This window comes from Girardinichthys multiradiatus, chromosome 22 (assembly GCF_021462225.1).
Source record: "Girardinichthys multiradiatus isolate DD_20200921_A chromosome 22, DD_fGirMul_XY1, whole genome shotgun sequence".
NCBI lineage: Eukaryota > Metazoa > Chordata > Actinopteri > Cyprinodontiformes > Goodeidae > Girardinichthys > Girardinichthys multiradiatus.
Genome location: NC_061814.1, coordinates 26984659 through 27005365, shown reverse-complemented (window position 1 = coordinate 27005365; position 20707 = coordinate 26984659). Strand labels below are relative to the sequence as shown.

Here is a 20707-nt window from a genome sequence, read left to right as displayed (position 1 = left end):
CAGTGCTTTTTGATGTTATTCTGGGGTTTGTTGTTGTCCTCCTGTGTCATTGATGCACTTTTGATTATATGTAGATCGGGGGATGTTGATTTTTCTATCTTTTAGCCTACTTTATATTGTGAGACCGGTAATCTGTAAGCGATTTCTTCAGGTCTGGTAGTAATTAGGCCTGAGTGTGTCTTGTGTTTATGATTAATCAGAATTAATTTATATTTTAAGACTAGAGTTGATTGGTTGGTTTTTACATGATATCCTTATTGGAAAATTGCGTTTTGTGTTTGCTCAGGTTTTCTTTGTGTATATTACATTTTTTAACAATTTAAAACATTTATGTTGGACAAAAACAGAGGAGATCTATAAGGGAAAAAAACATATTCACAGCACTGTGTAGCTTTACAAGGAATTGAAGATGCAATGTAAGAAACATCACAACCTTTCACCAGTATTTCCTGATTTTCTAGGTGGGCGTCTCATTTCTCTCAACAAGACTAGTTTAGAAGGAGTGACTTTTAGTGACGCCGCTGCCATCCTTCAGAACAGTCCTGACGAAGTAGAGCTCATTGTTTCACAGCCTAAATGTAAGAGTTACTCTGCTGTGTCTCCTCTGTAGTCTCTATAGTCTGGTCACTTTAAGGTTAATGTTTGTAATCTCTCCTGGCTGCTGTCTTTGCAGACTCCCTCAAGGACAGAGAGGGCTCCTTGAGTCAAAGTACCCTTGGTTTGTCATTAGAGAGGAGTTTTGGGTCACAGACCACCCTGAGTGGCACAGAGTTTCGGCCCCCTATGGAGGAGCTGGAGGAGGCCATACTGTTGTCCAGCATGGCCACTCCAAAACATAACAGGAAGCTCCACATTCCTGTTGTTCGAATACATGATGCTCAGGTAGGAGCCTGCAGGGGCAACTGACTTTGTTTCCATAGAAGATGTTTAACAGGTCAGGTAGTTCCAAATGTTAAACTGATTAGGTGCTCTTAATAATTGGATGAAGCTCCACGTCATCCACTGGTTTCAGAAAGTATACTTGAGTACACATGCTTGCTTAGAAGGAGGGATTGCAGCAAAGTCAATGATGCAATACACTCAAATGGGCTTCCCTAAATAGATAACTTTTCACTAATTGGTGTTACATGATCAATGAACTTTATTTGTACTGTATTGCACAATATAAGTGGATTGTATTGAATTTAACTGTTTGTAGAGTGCCTGGTGTTCACCCTTATTGTAATTTGGCTCCAAACAGATGGATTAAATTGAACTGAACTCAAGTGAACCAAACTGAAATTAATGAACTAAAATGAATAGAAATGAATGGAACTCAGCTTCACAACAAATGTCATCTCAAGGCACTTTACAATAAAGTGAAATAAATAGAACAAGAAAATATAATGTAGTTAAAGAAATGTGTAGTTAATTCAGTCCAGTCATACAGAGAGATCCAAAGTCAATTACATTCATTCCTATTCGATCCTAATTATAAAACAATGTAGTCACATTCAGTTAATTATTCCTATCAGCGCTGGTGGTGTATGGATTTATTGTATTTTGGCTGACACATTTGTTTTTTTTACATATATATAATCTTTCTTTTCATGTTTAACATTAACACAGTTTCAGCTAATGATAAACTATAGTTTTAGGCACACACACTCAAATAACACAATGGGTACATACCCAAAAACGTATATTTTATTGAACTTGAATGTGATAAACCAAGAAGTAGTGCATAACTGTGAAGTGAAAAAAAAAATGCATGTTCTTTCTTTTTTTTAACTAGGACTTACTGTAGATGTTTTTCCAGTTTAATTTTGGGCAAGGTTTGCCCACATTAAACTGCTTTCCTGCACCCATCATGTTTGTTCTGACTCTGAAGTTGTGTGCACTGCTCATCCTCTTTTCAAAATCAGTGAATTCAAATTTGTGTTGTGTTTGTTTTTTTTAACGAAAAATTACTGCCACCCTTTAGCTTGAGAAATCAACTTAGTAAACAAAACCCAGCTGTGTGTATTTTAATCTCATTATGAATACAGTTGCATTATATACGTATAGGAAATCCACACCTGACATAAAATTAATTCTGCAATCAACCTAGAATGCACCATCCCAACCAATAACATGGGGGTGGCAGCATTATGCTTTGGGGATGCTTTTCTTCAGCAGGAGCAGGAAAGCTGGTCGGAGGTGATGGGAAGATGGATAAATACCTGATAAATACAGGAGGGCACTGGAAGATAAGTTTAGAGAGTATAAAGAGAGTATAAAATACTTAAGAGGTGTTTTAACGATTATACATTACTTTGCCCAATATAGCCCATGAATGTTTAAGGGGTATTCTTACAGAGGCAATGTGTATATAAGCGTAGGTAAGGAACCAAAACAAAATTAAATACATTTTAAACAGTGTTAAAAACATCATTTACAAATCCCTTTAATGAAAGTGAAATATTTTACTAAATGCTGGTTTGTGAAGGTTGATTTACCCACCCCATTTTTCAATATGTTTTGGGTAATTGGGGTTTTTTGTCCCCTTTCAAATAGGTATGTTGTAGGACTTTCTTTTTCCTACCATTTATCTGGCGGACCTAAACTGTAAACTGTCTGTTCTCCTCAACTAGTTGGGGTAAAAAGTATTTTTCCTCTCTGGTTCCCTTTTAGGATGTGTCTCCAAGGTCCCCGTCCATCTTAAGCCTTAAAACAGGAGAGCGTTTTACTGTGAACATAAAGAAAAGCGGTGGGAGCCTTGGAATAAGTGTCACTGTGGGTGACCTTTTTTCTTCTTCTTTTACTCAAGATATTAACTTTATTTTTTCTTGTTGTAGTGTGATTTTATTGTCTTCTGTCCGTTGTGTGCCTGATTAATTTTGGAAACAGAATGTTTAAAATTACAACATTTAAGGGCTAAAAAGTCCATACGTTTAGCTCATGTTGAAGAAAAAAATGTTAAGTAATAATAAGTACCAAAAAAATAATTTAAAAGACTTAATGGGAATGGCCTTTAAGTAGCAAGATGGACAGTCCTGATTCCCTCATGTTTAGTGTGGACGGTTAGGCTCTTGTTAGGGGCATGACATTGAATAATTACATCTCTGTTGTCTCTTGTTTCCAAACAGGGTGGAATAAACACCAATGTGCAATCTGGAGGCATTTATATCAAAAGTTTGGTGCCTGGAGGAGCTGCTGAGCAAGATGGACGCATTCAAATTGGTATTCCATTCATCTTTAATTTTAAATTGTGAAATAAAAAAACATTAAAGGAAACAATAAATAAGTTCATATGCACAAATTTTTCCGTTGGGAATAATCGCTAAAATCAACAATCATCTTATGAGTTTTCATAGCTTGTTTATGAAAGATTCTAAGACCTAAGTTAGGAAATTAATTTGGGAGATGTTTAAATAATTTACATAAAATTAAAGACTCATACTTGAGCTCTGCTGAATCCTACTTCCATTTGCAATCCATGAGATACAACTTTTGATTGACATCCTTCAACAGACAAGAACTGCATATTATTGTAATGTATTTTGTGAATTCAAAACATTTAAAGAATACTGTAAGATTAATACAAAATGAGCAAAAATGAGCCCATTTTGACAACATCTAACACGGTCTTTGAAGTTTACCTCTGTTGTTGACATGTATATAAGTGCACCACGGTGTCTGCTTTTGTTTGCCTTACAATTCAGTGAGCAGGAACGATTTTTAAAGTTGCTAACAAGCCTGTGTGTGTGTTGACTCACTTACTCTCACACACACAAACCATCTTTATCTTAATGCTCCTAATTGTGATGAGATTTGTTTTGTGCATGACAGGCGACAGACTGCTAGAGGTTGATGGGTCCAACCTGAGAGGAGTGACTCACCAACATGCTGTCGAGTGCCTGAAGAGGACTGGGGAGGTATTCACAAACAGAAACACACACAAGCGCGCGCATAAAAAAAACCAAACACACCAATATTCTTATTTAACTATGTCTACCAGGAGAAAACAGCTACAAAACATGTGTTTACGGTTAGTGTTGATCATTTCAGAGATGTAATAATCCACATTTTATGATCGTCTTTTGATGCCAGGTTTTTGTAAAGCTTTGAGTTGCATATAGCTTTTTTGTCAGTTATGATTTTATTTTATTAATTTGTTTTTACTGGAACATAAAAAGCTACAGGAATAGCGCTAAAAAAAATTATTTATGCCTTTCTGCTCATTGGTGGTGATTAATTTGTATCTTAGGGGCAGAGGCAACATCTTCAAATTTGCTTTGTAGCCACTCCAGAGTAGCTTTTAAGACATTTTGCTGATGATGACAAAACTATTTTGAAATATATTCAAACAAACAGTAAATGGGAAAAGCGGAAGAAAGACCAGTTTTTAGAGGTCCCCCATTTGAATATTTTGTTATATTTCTACATCAGAATAACACTACAGGTTTTTGTTTTGTTTGAATAACACTACAGGTTTTGTTCAGTCAGATTACAGTTAAACCCAAAACTATTCATGTCCTCGGATGTTTTAGATTTAAGATTATTTTCATTTTAACAAGAAGTTTTTTTTTCTGAAAAGATAATAAAACAATGTTAAAAAGTTATCAATTTTGAAAAATGACTGTGTTATTTACAAAAAAATTGCATGTTGAAAATGTACCCTTCTCAATAATTGGCACAGAAATCTTTATTGACGTTACGGTACTCAAATCTGTAATTGTTTACCTGTTTTTTTGCATGTTTCCACTGGTATTTTGATAAACGTAAAGTCTTTGAGGTTGGAAGACCTAATATTTAGTTCCCTCCACAGACTCTTTATCAGATTCAAGTTTGGACTCATCCAAATGTTGCTATTACTTCCAGTCAGCAGAAGCATGCTATCAAAATAAAAAACATTAAAAGATTTCCTTAAACCTGCTTTATTTTGCAAAGTAACCTATTATTAATATGAGCTAATTAATTATTACCTCTGTTTTTTCCTCTCATTCACTGTTAAACATAAAACAGTAATAAAAGTAATCAGGTTTTTTAAATTTCAGTTAACTTTCTTACAAGCATCAAAGAAGTTGGGTGGCTCTAAAAAAATTTAATTTAATAGGTAAATGGACCAAAATCTCTCTTTTGATTTTAAAGGTCGCCCTCTGTTCTAAACTAAAGATTATACCCTGCATTATTTACTCTTTTTGCTTTGACGGTTTGTTTTCTTGTGCATTTAAACGATATTAAGGCGTTTACGGGGGTCAATCTGTTCCTTTAAGGTGGTGAACCTGCTATTGGAAAGGGAGCCTACAGTTGTCTTGGAGCACAGACCTGACTCCCCCTGCCTTCCCCTGATTCACAGTCCATCATACACTCAGCTGACCCCCAGGATAGAGGTCTCCGTGGAAACAACCTTGAGTGATCGAACCAAGGACTACAGCTTTGTGACGAATGGTGAGAGGAAAGAAGAAGGGGCAAATGTTTCTTCTTAGATAAAAAAAAAAGCAAAAAACTCAGACACACACACACAGGGCCGAGGGGTGACTGTGACTCATCTGACAGCTACATTGTGCTAGTTGTCAGAGGCATCCAGAACTGATGCCGCCTCAGTCCCTTGAGACTGCATGCACTGAAACCTTGAAGCGTTGCCCATTTCCTGTATGAGCCTGGTTGAAACAACAGTTCTCCAGCTCTATGAATCCTCACTTTTCTTTGTTGGAATACTGGAAGAAAATGTGCAAAATGCACACTTTACAGATAGACAATTTCAACACACATTTCTTTTATGTCTTTTGTCTTTCACAGAAAACACTCATGAAGTGGTTCTGAAAAAGAGTCTGTCTGGTCTCGGCTTCAGCTTTTACATCTCACAGCTGCGCTCAGGAGCAGACCGTGGCAGCCTGGTTCGCATCAAACGCCTGTTCCCGGGTCAGCCAGCTCAACAGAGCGGCCTGCTGCGAGAGGGGGACGTCATTTTGTCTGTCAACAGAGAGCCTGTGAAAGATCTCTCCTATCAGGTTGAGCCTCCACATTTAAAATACCCTTATAGCTATAGTTTTCATGGTGTGCATTTCTTTTCTAACAGCTGTATTGCATTGCCCACAAGTGTGGGCAATGCAATACAGCTGTGAACTTGTTGCACCACAGAAGTGTTTCCTCTGGCACTAATATACAGGTCCTTCTCAAAATATTAGCATATTGTGATAAAGTTAATTATTTTCCATAATGTCATGATGAAAATTTAACATTCATATATTTTAGATTCATTGCACACTAACTGAAATATTTCAGGTCTTTTATTGTCTTAATACGGATGATTTTGGCATAAAGCTCATGAAAACCCAAAATTCCTATCTCACAAAATTAGCATATTTCATCCAACCAATAAAAGAAAAGTGTTTTTAATAAAAAAAACGTCAACCTTCAAATAATCATGTACAGTTATGCACTCAATACTTGGTCAGGAATCCTTTTGCAGAAATGACTGCTTCAATGCGGCGTGGCATGGAGGCAATCAGCCTGTGGCACTGCTGAGGTCTTATGGAGGCCCAGGATGCTTCGATAGCGGCCTTTAGCTCATCCAGAGTGTTGGGTCTTGAGTCTCTCAACATTCTCTTCACAATATCCCACAGATTCTCTATGGGGTTCAGGTCAGGAGAGTTGGCAGGCCAATTGAGCACAGTGATACCATGGTCAGTAAACCATTTACCAGTGGTTTTGGCACTGTGAGCAGGTGCCAGGTCGTGCTGAAAAATGAAATCTTCATCTCCATAAAGCTTTTCAGCAGATGGAAGCATGAAGTGCTCCAAAATCTCCTGATAGCTAGCTGCATTGACCCTGTCCTTGATAAAACACAGTGGACCAACACCAGCAGCTGACACGGCACCCCAGACCATCACTGACTGTGGGTACTTGACACTGGACTTCTGGCATTTTGGCATTTCCTTCTCCCCAGTCTTCCTCCAGACTCTGGCACCTTGATTTCCGAATGACATGCAGAATTTGCTTTCATCCGAAAAAAGTACTTTGGACCACTGAGCAACAGTCCAGTGCTGCTTCTCTGTAGCCCAGGTCAGGCGCTTCTGCCGCTGTTTCTGGTTCAAAAGTGGCTTGACCTGGGGAATGCGGCACCTGTAGCCCATTTCCTGCACACGCCTGTGCACGGTGGCTCTGGATGTTTCTACTCCAGACTCAGTCCACTGCTTCCGCAGGTCCCCCAAGGTCTGGAATCGGCCCTTCTCCACAATCTTCCTCAGGGTCCGGTCACCTCTTCTCGTTGTGCAGCGTTTTCTGCCACACTTTTTCCTTCCCACAGACTTCCCACTGAGGTGCCTTGATACAGCACTCTGGGAACAGCCTATTCGTTCAGAAATGTCTTTCTGTGTCTTACCCTCTTGCTTGAGGGTGTCAATAGTGGCCTTCTGGACAGCAGTCAGGTCAGCAGTCTTACCCATGATTGGGGTTTTGAGTGATGAACCAGGCTGGGAGTTTTAAAGGCCTCAGGAATCTTTTGCAGGTGTTTAGAGTTAACTCGTTGATTCAGATGATTAGGTTCATAGCTCGTTTAGAGACCCTTTTAATGATATGCTAATTTTGTGAGATAGGAATTTTGGGTTTTCATGAGCTGTATGCCAAAATCATCCGTATTAAGACAATAAAAGACCTGAAATATTTCAGTTAGTGTGCAATGAATCTAAAATATATGAATGTTAAATTTTCATCATGACATTATGGAAAATAATGAACTTTATCACAATATGCTAATATTTTGAGAAGGACCTGTATTAAGATCAGTGGCTTTCTTCCATGTACATCTTGGTGCCATCATGGTCAAAGATTCACCTATTCTTTAATCTAGTACCACTGATTAGCTGGTTGTTTTACTGTGTCTGTGCAACATTTTCTTGCAAAAGTATACTCTTTAAACTTTTTCACATTTTTAATGTTACCACCAGAAACTTCAAAGCATTTTATTTGGGTTTTAAGTTAAGGTACAACACAAAGTACATCATAATTGTGAAGCTAAAGAAAAATGATATATGGACTTTAAGGTTCTTTACAAATAAACATCTGAAATGTAGAATGCATTTGTTTACAGCACCCCTGAAATCAATACTTTGTTGAACCACCATTTACTGCAATGACAGCTGCAGGTCTTTTAGGAGCTAGAGACAGAAATTGTTGCTCATTCTACTTTACAAAGCAGCTCAGTCTTTGTCTGATTAAATGGAGAGCGGCTCTAAAGGGAAATTGTAAAATCTCGCCACAAGTTCTTGACTGGCTTTAGGTTTGGACTTTGACTGGACCACTTTTGACTACAGGCTTTGATCTACACCATTCTACTATAGCTTTTGCTTTAATATATCCAGGCAGATTTAGGCAAAACATAATTTTCTTACCATGAACCTAGGTCATGGAAAAATCTACAAAAAAGTTATTGAACAAAAGCAATATCCATTAATGATTTCAAGAGTATCATAAAAAATGCCGGCAGGTCATTCCGTTTTATCGCTTATTATATAGTTTTGGTTTTTATTTTTTATTTTCAAAGAAATCAAAAATCAAATATTTTAAAGGGGCTTTATGTCATTGTGTTCAAAATAGCTTGGACCCACATACAGAGAACACTCAGGAGGAAGAAGTACAATTAAGATTGTTTATTGAAGTTATAGTCAGGAACAGAACGGACAAAATATCTCACTGTAAGGAGAGAAGTGAAGAAAATGGATGAGTACGGGTAGCGGAGGGAAAAAACTAAACTAAGAGCAAATAGTTACTTTGATACTGAGATCGGCTTACTGAGTTATGATGCTCAGGTCGCCAGGGGGAATGAGATTCAGGATCCAGGTCTTAAGCAGGTACAGGGGTTGGACAATGAAACACCTGTAATTTTAGTGTGGGAGGTTTCATGGCTAAATTGGACCAGCCTGGTAGCCAGTCTTCATTGATTGCACATTGCACCAGTAAGAGCAGAGTGTGAAGGTTCAATTAGCAGGGTAAGAGCACAGTTTTGCTCAAAATATTGAAATGTACACAACATTATGGGTGACATACTAGAGTTCAAAAGAGGACAAATTGTTGGTGCACGTCTTGCTGGCGCATCTGTGACCAAGACAGCAAGTCTTTGTGATGTATCAAGAGCCACGGTATCCAGGGTAATGTCAGCATACCACCAAGAAGGATGAACCACATCCAACAGGATTAACTGTGGACGCAAGAGGAAGCTGTCTGAAAGGGATGTTCGGGTGCTAACCCGGATTGTATCCAAAAAACCTAAAACCACGGCTGCCCAAATCACGGCAGAATTAAATGTGCAGCTCAACTCTCCTGTTTCCACCAGAACTGTCCGTCGGGAGCTCCACAGGGTCAATATACACGGCCGGGCTGCTATAGCCAAACCTTTGGTCACTCATGCCAATGCCAAACGTCGGTTTCAATGGTGCAAGGAATGCAAATCTTGGGCTGTGGACAATGTGAAACATGTATTGTTCTCTGATGAGTCCACCTTTACTGTTTTCCCCACATACAGGAGAGTTATGGTGTGGAGAAGCTCCAAAGAAGCGTACCACCCAGACTGTTGCATGCCCAGAATGAAGCATGGGGGTGGATCAGTGATGGTTTGGGCTGCCATATCATGGCATTCCTTTGGCCCAATACTTGTGCTAGATGGGCGCGTCACTGCCAAGGACTACCGAACCATTCTTGAGGACCATGTGCATCCAATGGTTCAAACATTGTATCCTGAAGGCGGTGCCGTGTATCAGGATGACAATGCACCAATACACACAGCAAGACTGGTGAAAGATTGGTTTGATGAACATGAAAGTGAAGTTGAACATCTCCCATGGCCTGCACAGTCACCAGATCTAAATATTATTGAGCCACTTTGGGTGTTTTGGAGGAGCGAGTCAGGAAACGTTTTCCTCCATCAGTATCACGTAGTGACCTGGCCACTATCCTGCAAGAAGAATTGCTTAAAATCCCTCTGACCACTGTGCAGGACTTGTATATGTCATTCCCAAGACGAATTGACGCTGTATTGGCCGCAAAAGGAGGCCCTAAACCATACTAATAAATTATTGTGGTCTAAAACCAGGTGTTTCAGTTTCATTGTCCAACCCCTATATATCCGTAGAGAGTTCACTTGGTGCTGTTCTGTGGAGCTCAGGTTACAATAAACAAGTTCGATGTGGGGTGGCTTACATTGGAGGGTGGACAGGGTACGCTTGTGGCTTGGCTCAGGAGACGAAGAGGACAGGAAGCTGCCAGCTTGATGCAAATCCAAACGAAGGTAGATCACAGGATAGGAATTCTCAGAACGAAGACAGGCTTGATCATCCAGAGTAACTTTCAGAAACATAGTCCAGAAAACTCAGTGACATAGATCCAAAGCTTAGGCTTTCAAAATCTGCAGAGGAGCAAAAAACAAAGTTAAACGAGGTCAAAGTACGAAGCATCACTTGGAGTGTGGCTAGTTTTTACCACTGTGGCAAAACACTCTCGCATTGAAGTGCTGGCAGCCTCCTGCTTAAGTACTCCTCAAAGTAATCAGGTGTCACCCAGCACACCTGAGAGCTCCAGCACCACCTGAGAATGAGCACATGTAGCAAGCACAAAAACACAAACCCAGATCCTGACACTTTATTGCCCAGTAGCCAGACAGGACAGAGGATGGAGAGAAAAGGGGAGAACATGCAGCAAATGACCTGAGACTGGGAATCAAACCCAGGTCAACTGTGTCGAGGACAATAGCCACATGGTTCTCATGTTCTACCAACTGAGCCACCAGCATCCCTTGTTTTTTATAGTTTTGGTTTATGTGTTCGCTACTTTGGCCAGGTCTACCTTGTCACAGATATTTCTGATCTTAGTGAGACTTTATGGTTAAATAAAGAGACTTCTCACAGTAATGCTCTGTATTTAGCTCTGTTTGTCTTCCCATCAACCCTGACCTATTTCCTGTCCCACAGCATAATGCTGCCACCAACCATGAGTCATAGTGGACGCATTTTTCTACAAAACAGTGTTTTACATGTAGGCCAAAAAACTCAGTTTAGGTCCGGTTTAACCAGAGTACTTGCTCGCACAGGTGATATTTAATAATTATGTGTTTTCTTAAGAGAAGTGCTTGTACTGAATTTTAATTCACATATAATCCCAGTACAATACATTGACATTATGCTAAGGATATAAACTACTTAAACTATTAAATTTCTGATATTTAGATTAATGATTTAGTTTTGTGTCTGTCTGATTTGGTTCACCACCCTTTTCTGCTTTGTTTCAGAGAGTTTTATTCCTGCTACGAGGAGCCCCATCTGAAGTTCATCTGCTCATCTGTCGGCCCCCTCCTGGAGTGTTTTATGAAGTAGATGACAACACACTGGTAAGCTAAAAAATACAAAGATCACTCCTAAAACGTTGCAATGTATACAGTGATTTATAGCAACTGTCCTATATTTGGTTAACCCTGTAGAGTCCTGTGCTCATTCGTGGGATTCGATCCAGATCATTGGACATCCGGCTCCGAGAGGACTACAGCCAGCACCTTAAGTCTCCAAGTGATGTCAACGTGCATGATCAGCTGGTACCCCCCACCAAGGAAGAGGGTCTGACCAACAGCACAGAGAAAAGCCCAGATCCTCCTGTAGCTATACCACCCACAGAAAGCGAGATTAGTCTGGAGGATGATATGCAGCAGGCCTTCCCTCCTCCTCCATCTCCTCTTCACACACCTCCCTCCCCAACATCACCTACATCTCCTCCGTCACCAGTGTCACCAGCATCACCCACCTCACCTGCTTCCCCTGTGCCTACCTCTCCACTGAATCCACCTGAGCCACAACCAGTTGCTGGGAAACAAGGAGAACAGGAGGAAGGAGATGCTGAAAGGAGGAAAAGGGAAGAAGAAGAGGAAGCTTCAGCAAAACTGAGCTCAGCTTTGATTCTTATGGACGTTTATGCTAAAACTGCCTCTAAACCTGTTTATTCCAGGTACCCTATAACATACTGACTTGCACTTAGCAAATGTTTATTGTTTATTGTTTTTTTTTATTATTCCCATATAGCTTTTAGTACCAAATAAAAAGTTTGCGCTAAAATATTTCAGAGGATTATGTGGCGTTGCCTTGGCAACAAGTTTAACTATTATAAACTTCTCAAACTGCCACATAACCATTGCCTTGCAAAAGTATTTATTAACTTTTTCTCATTTTTGTCATTTTATTGTGATTTGTTGTGATGGACCACTACAAAGTAGTTAACAATAAGGAGACTTCTGAAATCTTTTGCACTGAATTTTTTTTGGGGGGTAAAGGGTAAAGGGGCCTGAATAAAAATGCCAGCCACACTTTTTGTTGTAAAAATTTTAGGAAAACACTTATCTTTCTCTTTCACTTTACAATGATTTGGTACTATGTGTTTGTCACATAGAGTCCCACTGAAATACATTGATGTTGATTGTTTTAATGTCACAAAATGTGGATAGTTTCAGTAGGTGGGAATACTTTTGCAAGGCCCTGTAAATGTCAAGTTGTACGTTTAGTGTTGTTCAAATCCAGCTAAAGTATATTAAAATATTACACATTCAGACATATGGAATGATGCATCTGTGTTAAATGTTTTTTTCACACATAAATACATGTCAGTTTGTCAAAGGATTAAAGAAAATTTGGAGAAAATATGTTTTAACTACTCTACATATTTTATACTGTGTTTGCGATTTTGCAGTGGGGTCAGAGAGGAGACAGATGGAAGTGTGACTTACTGCCTTATGGGAAATGGACTGACTATCATGGCCGATGAAGAGTACCTGACCATCAGCTCCACCCTAGAGCCCCCTCACAGCCTTCCCTCCAACAGCACACCAACAACCAACATTGAAGCCCCCAACTTTCAAAATAAGAACAGTTTTCCATCTCCAAACCCCACTCTTCATGTTCCCAGCACCTCCAACATCACACCCCTCAACTTCTCATCTGACACACCGACCACTTGCCCCCTCTCCTACCCATCTGTGCCGCTCACAACGCAGCCCCCAAAAACAAAGCATCACCTGATCCAACAGGGGCTTCTTCCAGGCCACTTCAAAGCAGCATCAAAGAACATTCGGGCTATGGTTCCTCCCCCGCAGCCTCCGCCCGTAACGCCAATCACAGCCCAGATTATCCCCTCAGTGCCTCCCTGCGCTGGAGTGCCCACCCCAACGCTGCCTTCCACAGTGCTAACTTGTTCTGCCCAGATCCAGTCTCAGCTGAGAGAAGAACCAGAGAGGAAGGAAAGGGACTACAAAGATGATTTTGATGAAGAACTGGATGAAGAGGAGGAAGAGAGTCGAAGGAAGGCAAGAAAAATTTCACTAATATTCAGTTATCAAAGTTTTCAATGCTTTGCAGAAAGAAATGAATTAATAGATGTGTTTGACTCCGTTTGTCATGTTTTAAAATTGCTATGAAACAGTTTGGTCTTTATGCAAAACAAAACTAAGTTTCTATGATCCACTATGAAAGAACTGATATTACCAATAAGCATGAATGTTCGAATTAAAGGATTATGTTTTGCAGGACATGCAAAAGTTTAAAGGGATAGTTTTTTTAATTTGTCAGGTTGTCGTTGTTTGGTTTGTGAAGGACTGTGTTGAACCCCCTTTTGCCTTCAGAACTGTATTAATTCTTGATTCAAAAAGGTGTTGGAAACATTCTCCTGGGTTTTTTGGTCTATATTGAGTCCACTTTGTAGTAACGAGTGGTTTTTAAACTACGGTTGCTTTTTTTTTGTCTTGACCAAGTCTGTCGATTCTCTTCTGGCCCCCTAATTTAAAAAAAAGCATTTTTGTTTACTCAACTTCCCTTCACTTCATATCTTCTCTGTTTCTGGTCATTCCCTATAAACATAAAGGATAGTTTTGTGTCAAAGCTTTTTTGGCATAAAATTTCCCTGTCTGATGCTCAGTTTGAACTTCAGCAAGTCATTTTGACCCCATCCAGAAGCCTAAATGCATTGAGTCGCTGCAGTGTGATGGGCTTATTCAATTATTATTGTAAACAAGCAGTTTAACAGGTGTACCTAATAATGTGACCAGCAAGTGTATACTTAATGTCTTGATGTAAACTGCAATTGTAAAAACTGCTGTAATTTTGAATAGAGTGTATATTCACACTGTTTCTTTCTTTAGGGCATGATTAAAGAGTTTGAGCTCACAGTGGTTCTGACCAAGTCCAGAAGTGGAAGCTTTGGGTTCACCATCACTCGTAGCAAGCTTGATAATTGCTACTACATACAGGAAATACTGGACAACCCCGCCAAGGCAGATGGACGACTCAGGGCCGGGGACAGGCTTATCACGGTGAACATCAAAACACCCATCTGCACACTCTTTTTAGGAGTGTGATGTGTGCTTTTACTCTTCTGTCATTTCCTTCAGGTAAATGGGCATTATGTCACCAGTGTGGCAGATGATGTCGCCATGACAATTCTCAGGTCATCTCCGAGAAAGCTGAATATGACCCTGGGCAGAGCAGTCAGCAACCTCGTAGCTCCACCTCCCTGTGACAGTCTGCCTGACATCGTTCTCCACAAGACCCCTTCAGGACAACTGGGTGGGAGCCAGTAGAATAATTGTTTCTTAGACTCACCAGTTAGATCAATCAGTGGTATCTGAATGTATGTGTGCTTTTGGCCTTCCCAGGAATAAAGCTGACAGGTGGCGTTGGCAGCAAATGGCAGGGCATCTACTGCTTGGAGGTGGTGCCCGGCTCTCCAGCCAGCGAGGAGGGCAGCGTCAAGCCCAATGACAAGATTCTGTACATCTGTGGCAGGTGCACCCTGGGAATGACTTTAGAGGATGCAGTCAAAGCCTGCGAGATTGCCCCTCGTAAGGTCAAACTCAAAATTATCCGGTATGTGTTCGTCTTAGGCTAAAAACAGAGATACTTTCTTAGGTTAGTGTTTTATTTTTAAGCTTATTTGTGGCTTTTTGGTTTCTGTGTCACAGGGAAGACCAGCCAGTTACTTCCAAAGCTAAGTGGAACGGTGAGTTAAATAGCTTAAAGTGGTTGACAGGATTGTTTGGATGTTATGCATCATTTGCACTGAAGAACTGCTTAGAAACCAGATATGTTTGTGTTGAGCTGAGTGTGATTATTTGAGCTCAATCATTACCAGATAAGTATTCCCTAAAACTAAATAATGACTTTTGTTTGCCAAGATGGTATGCCAGGTTTTGTATATTTAAAAGGATTTTTTCATAAACAGGCCTGTTTGACTGGAAAAAGGACAAGAAGTTCTTTGCCCGTTTTGATGAAACTGTCTCTCCTGAGAGAGAGTTTGCTGTTGAAGATAGTAAGTATTCCTTCGCTTCCCTCATTTAATTCTCCAGTTAGCTCCTCCAAACTCTCCACGAGCATTTTCTGTTTGTAATATGGTTCCATGTCAGGCTTCAGTGTATTGTCCTAGTCTCAGTGTGAAGCTGACCTCGGTGCTAACAGATACCTCTCTCTGCTGCTTTGTGTGTGAGCTCTGAATGCTGACAGACAGATCCTGGGCTCACACAGTGGAATTAATAATTAGCAAGCCCTCCACTAGAGTATTGGACTGCAAAGGCAGTGCCATCACACTCAGAGACACACACACACACACACACACACACACGTTAGGACCCATACAGCCAGTGGCCTACTGGGCAGATAGCTCAGTTGCCTGGTGACAGAACATAAAGCACCTAAGGACCTGCAGAGGGTCGTTCTGAAAAGATCAGCCTTGTTCGTCTGTCGCAGAGGAGACACAGCCATCAACACTTCTTTTTGAAAATGGTCGAAGAGGTGCGAGGTTGGTGTGTTGTTTTTTTCAGTGGCTCCATAGAGGAGAACAGGAGTGTTCCACCGATATCAGGGTCTAACTGAAGACACCAGACCTCCAGAGCTTTTACCTGCTTGATAAATAGGCAATTTAGAATATGATGATATTACTACAATCATAGTATCAGAATGTTTTTTGTTTCGGTTAATTTTGCATCAAAAGCTACTTCCTCGTGCCTTTTGTTTTTCAGCTGAAGCTGTGCGTAGGACTGCAGAGAAGTTGAGATGTCGCTCTCTCACCCAAGGACAGGATGTAAGTTTCTGAAAGATTGTTTGACGTTGTCCAGTTATTAGTTGGTTCTGGTGTACTACTTCCTGGTCCTTGTATATTTGCAGCTGCTCATCTTTTGAAGTGTCTGTAACAAACTGTTTAACGTCTCAGTCTGCAAGAGGATTTTCCGGGGATGACTTATCTGATTCGTCTAAGAAGGAGCGTCATTCCAGTCCAATACTTGAAGCTAATAAAATCTATGCCATGTACTTACATGGAAACTCTGTCGCTTTAAAGTGCTGCAAAGTAGCACACTACATTTAATCAGAGTTACACTCACTCACCAGTGATGTTCAGGACAGTTGAGTGTTTTTTTTTTACTTAAATAAGAAAGCTGTCTTTGCTTTTGTCATTTGTAATACATTACACTTGTTCCGCCGTCCCAAAATACTCCTTACAGTTCACAGGTTTATCAGTATCTCCTAAGATGTAACATTAGTGGGTCGACTTTAACCCCCTCATTTCTTGTCGGGACCCTTGCGTTGTCTTGCCAAGGGTGCGGCTAACTTAATCACAGGCAGTAGACCACTATTAAAGGTTGAGTTTTGTTAGAGTCTACTGATAACAGTTTAAATGCTGTTTGGAACATCCCTTATATTTTCCTCTTGGAAGTTTTGTTTGTCTCAGTGTCTCAGTGTTTGAAGGTTTTGTAAAACTATAATGCAATTCTTGTAAGTACAGAACATGTTGCATAATCTTTTTAAATTTCATAAAATCTTGCTTTTCAGAGTTGCATCATGCAAGTGGAGTTCAAGAAACCTGAAGGCGGAGGTCTCGGCTTCGCTTTGGTCGGGGGAACCAACGGCAGCATGCTCAGAGTTAGAGAAATTTGCTCTGGTGGAGTAGCTGAGCAGGACGGCCGGCTGAAAGTTGGGGACATTGTTTTAGAGGTAAAAAACCATCATTCAAAACCTCTGTTTTGTTTTCTTCTTCTTTTCTTTTAATTGTCACTGTCTAACTGCCAGGTAAACGGTGTGATCGTGTCTGGGCTGAGCTACAGTAAGGTGGTAGATATTCTGCGGAAAGCTGAGGGCACAGTGCAGCTCACTATTTGCAGAGACATCCTGCCTTTAACCTACTCTGAGTCACCTACTCCACCAAACATGTCTGCCCACAATGAGGCTATTTTAGCAGAGCATCCGGCTCATGTGTCCAACTCTGATATCTCAGCACCTGAAGACTTGCAGGATAGGCAAGCTGAGCACCCAGCTGGTATGATTTCCAACATCTCTCTTTATTCTTATCAGTCTGACTAAATAGGATTCTAAGATGTAACATGTCCAGTTCTCTCCACAATACGTGAAAGCCTTAAATTTGTTTTTATTGCAGTAGCATAATTTCACATTGAAAATTAAACAAAAATCCAATCCTTAATTTCAATACATTTATTCAGTAGGGAATGTATTTTACTAAATCACTGGTGTCACTTTTAATGGCTTTATTTCCGTTGTCTGTTAAATTAATGTAAGTATTTGTTTATTTATACTATGATTGATTAGCGTGTTTAGGAACTTTTAATTATTAATGACTTTATGTTTCCTTTGTGTAATATGCAGTAAAACTGAGGCCCAATTCTTTAAACCATTCTTAAAAATGGGAAAGACTAGAGAGCATGCCTTCAGAATTAGGCAGAGGAGTGATGATTTACAAAAGGAAGGAAATGGCTTCAGCTTAATCTGGGCAAAACATTAAAACAACTGGAACTGTGACAAACAAGGCTGGAAGAGGACCAAAGTTTATACTTCCACCATACACAGTGTGACTCATTAAGGGTGCAACATAAATGATAAGACCAAAAGCAGGATGATTTAAAAATAATAAGCATACAATTTATTCTTAAAATAATGATAAGACTAGACTTAAAACAGAAACACTGTGAAAGTTCCTCACTAATTGTTTCAGTTTAACAGAAAGTGTCCCTTCTGGAGAGAGAAACTAGTGATACAAAATTACAGGTTCAAAAGAACACAAACAAGCAAAGACCAGGTCAAAGCACAGCAGCTCAAATCACACAACTTGTTCTCCCAAAAGAAATCTTACTCATCACATTGGCAAAGCACAGCCAAAACCAACTTTCAGCAAAGTTTAAGACACAGTTCAGAGTCTAACGAAGTTAACAAGCAATGGCGTAATGAACATGAGGTACAGCAGTTCTGACAGAAGGCTTGAGCCAGCTTTTATCTCTGTCTCTGTCATCCTGATTATTTTCAGCAGCTGGGTGGGCGGTGCTGTCCAGGTGTACTCCATCCACTCTGTAGTACAGGTAAACCTTGAAGGATGTTCAGGCGTTCACCAGTAGGGGGATGTAGCAGATCAGCAACAGGAAATGCAGACATAGGAAGAAACTTCCCAGATGGAAAGGCAGTACTTACAGACAACCACAAGAGGACAGTAGAGAGAGCAACAAAGAGTAGAGGCAGTACAGCCCTGGGGCCGTAACAGTGGGCGTGGTAAGGAAAAATGAGAAACCCCTGAAGCTCATTGTTAGAGAAATGCAGCAGAGAGCAGCATTTTGGCAGTCACCAAGTGACCATAACACCCATCAAAAGCTGTCTAATGCTAACTGGTTGACAGGAATGACTGACAAAAGCCTTTTTTTCCCTATTACCACCAGACGTAAATAAGACGTTAATTAAAACAACATGCTTTGATCAGATTAGACCAACACTAAGCTTTTTGGCAACAAACACTCCAGATGGATCTAGCATAAAACAATGCAAGAACTAAATGGAAAAGCACTGTTAATTATAGTGTAGGATCTGTGATGCTGTGGGTCAGTTTTACTTCCAAAAGCACTGTGAGCCTTGTACAACTCTTAAATATCAGTACATATTAAATAAAACCATTCGACCGGTAAACTGAAAACAGTCATTGGGTCTTTTAGTTGGATAGTAATGCTAAACATATGTCCAGATCAACTAACAAAGGGTCTGATAGACACAGGAGTCATGGCCATTTCTGTCCACAAACCTTAACACTATAGAAAATGTGTGCCATGAAAAAAGTGTGCATTAGAGAGGACACAGGACTCTGGATGATCTAGAAAGATTGACCAAAGAGGAACAGTTAAAGATACCTCTTTCTCTATGTCTACACTTTATGAAATGTTATAGCTTTTTTCCCGCTGAATGAATGTACTCAATCTATGCCATTTGCTATCTTTTGAAAGCACAAAAGATGTAATTATTTGATTGTTTAAGCAAGACAGGTTTATTTCTACATCATGATTCATACTCAGGGTAATTCAAAGTGCTTCACTGGAAAAACAAAGGAACAGAGATTTCCAATAATTGTGGAGGGTGCTGTAGAACCTTGATACCATTGTCTTGCGTAAAATTGACAGCTGACACTAAATATTTTTAAAAGCATCTTTAGACCCTGTGGTTAATGAAACTGAAGTTATCCTCACATCACCGCCTCCCCCACCACACAGAGTTATTGATATGAGGGACGAGACTTCAGTTGAGGAGGTAACTAATAACAACACAAACACCCTAATCCTTAATTCATGATTTAACATTACTGTCCGTTTAAAATAGTTCATGCTCCATATCTCTTTACTAACATCCACTAACATCTTCCTCCTCCTGTCTGTTGCCTCCTCTCGCTGCTTGTCTATGGGACAGGAGAGTTGTAACAACACCCCTTCTCATCAAGCTTGCTGCCCATCCCTCAGTGTCACTGAAATGTTGCATGGAGCATCTGACAGGTATCAACAGCTCCATCTTGTCTTGTTGTTTCTGTATTTCGTCTCTGTTGTTCTCTTAAGCTTCATGCTCTTGTTCCCTTTGCTGAAGTTGTACTTCTAACCACACGATGGCAGCAGAGAGCAATAAATAATCAATTCAACCCAATCAATTTAAAAAAAGGAAATTAAAACCTCCAAAATGTACACAGGCACAACCTTTAGCAAGTTTTTGATAAATGTGAGCCTGTTCCTAAAAAATAAGAAAATTACCAAAAAACCTGGCTTGTCATCGGTGTTTGCAATTAACTGAAGTCGGATGACATCTTAATTTAGAGGAAAATCTGCGGCACTGATTTAAATGTAAAACATATTCTAAGCAAATAATCAATGTTTCTTAACTTAAATCCAATTGACTATTTTTTAAAAAGCTCAAATTAGAAAATAATAAATGTTTTTCACATTTTGCCAAATTACAACCACAAATGTCAATGTTTTACTAGGATTTTATATGATAAACAAACACAAAGTAGCAAATAACTGTGAAGTGAAAGGAAAAGGACAGATGGTTTCAAAATGTCCAAAAGTATTGACTGCATTTGTATTGAGCCCCATTTACTCTAATATCCCTAAACAAAATCCAGTGCAACCATTTTCCTTTGTAAGTAATAAAATTGTTAAAAGAAGTCGGTCTTTGTTTAACTCCATCTCACTATAAATCCAGCTGTTCTGTAAGGGTTTGTTACAGAACATTAGTTAACAAACAGTCTCATACAAACCAAGGAACACACCTGACTGGTCAAGTTGTGGAAAAGTTTAAAGCAGAGTCAGGGTATAAACAATACCTCAAACTTAAAACACGTCACAGGTGACTGTTCAATCCTTTATCCAAAAATAGAAAGAGCATGGCAAAACTGTAAACCTATCAAGACATGGTCG

The 20707-nt window shown here is 39.8% G+C and overlaps 1 protein-coding gene across 3 annotated transcripts in view; it reads left to right on the top strand.

The window, feature by feature from the left end:
* Positions 1-20707, top strand: part of ptpn20 (protein tyrosine phosphatase non-receptor type 20) — a 48938-nt gene that overhangs the window by 16451 nt on the left and 11780 nt on the right. For 2 of the 3 annotated variants that reach the window (XR_007036017.1, XM_047351696.1), the window contains exons 21-39: positions 462-578; positions 674-882; positions 2653-2754; positions 3108-3201; positions 3811-3896; positions 5238-5412; positions 5764-5975; positions 11246-11344; positions 11435-11952; positions 12688-13300; positions 14132-14302; positions 14381-14555; positions 14645-14855; positions 14951-14988; positions 15211-15297; positions 16004-16065; positions 16812-16973; positions 17049-17295; positions 19450-19553. Coding sequence is in view for 2 of the 3 variants with exons in the window: in XM_047351696.1 (XP_047207652.1) it covers positions 462-578; positions 674-882; positions 2653-2754; positions 3108-3201; positions 3811-3896; positions 5238-5412; positions 5764-5975; positions 11246-11344; positions 11435-11952; positions 12688-13300; positions 14132-14302; positions 14381-14555; positions 14645-14855; positions 14951-14988; positions 15211-15297; positions 16004-16065; positions 16812-16973; positions 17049-17295; positions 19450-19553 (3482 nt within the window). In the remaining variant the exon portion in view is untranslated. Of the gene's footprint in view, positions 1-461; positions 579-673; positions 883-2652; positions 2755-3107; positions 3202-3810; positions 3897-5237; positions 5413-5763; positions 5976-11245; positions 11345-11434; positions 11953-12687; positions 13301-14131; positions 14303-14380; positions 14556-14644; positions 14856-14950; positions 14989-15210; positions 15298-16003; positions 16066-16811; positions 16974-17048; positions 17296-19449; positions 19554-19709; positions 19793-20707 lie in introns of all 3 variants that reach the window. The other variant, XM_047351695.1, reaches the window with a different exon arrangement.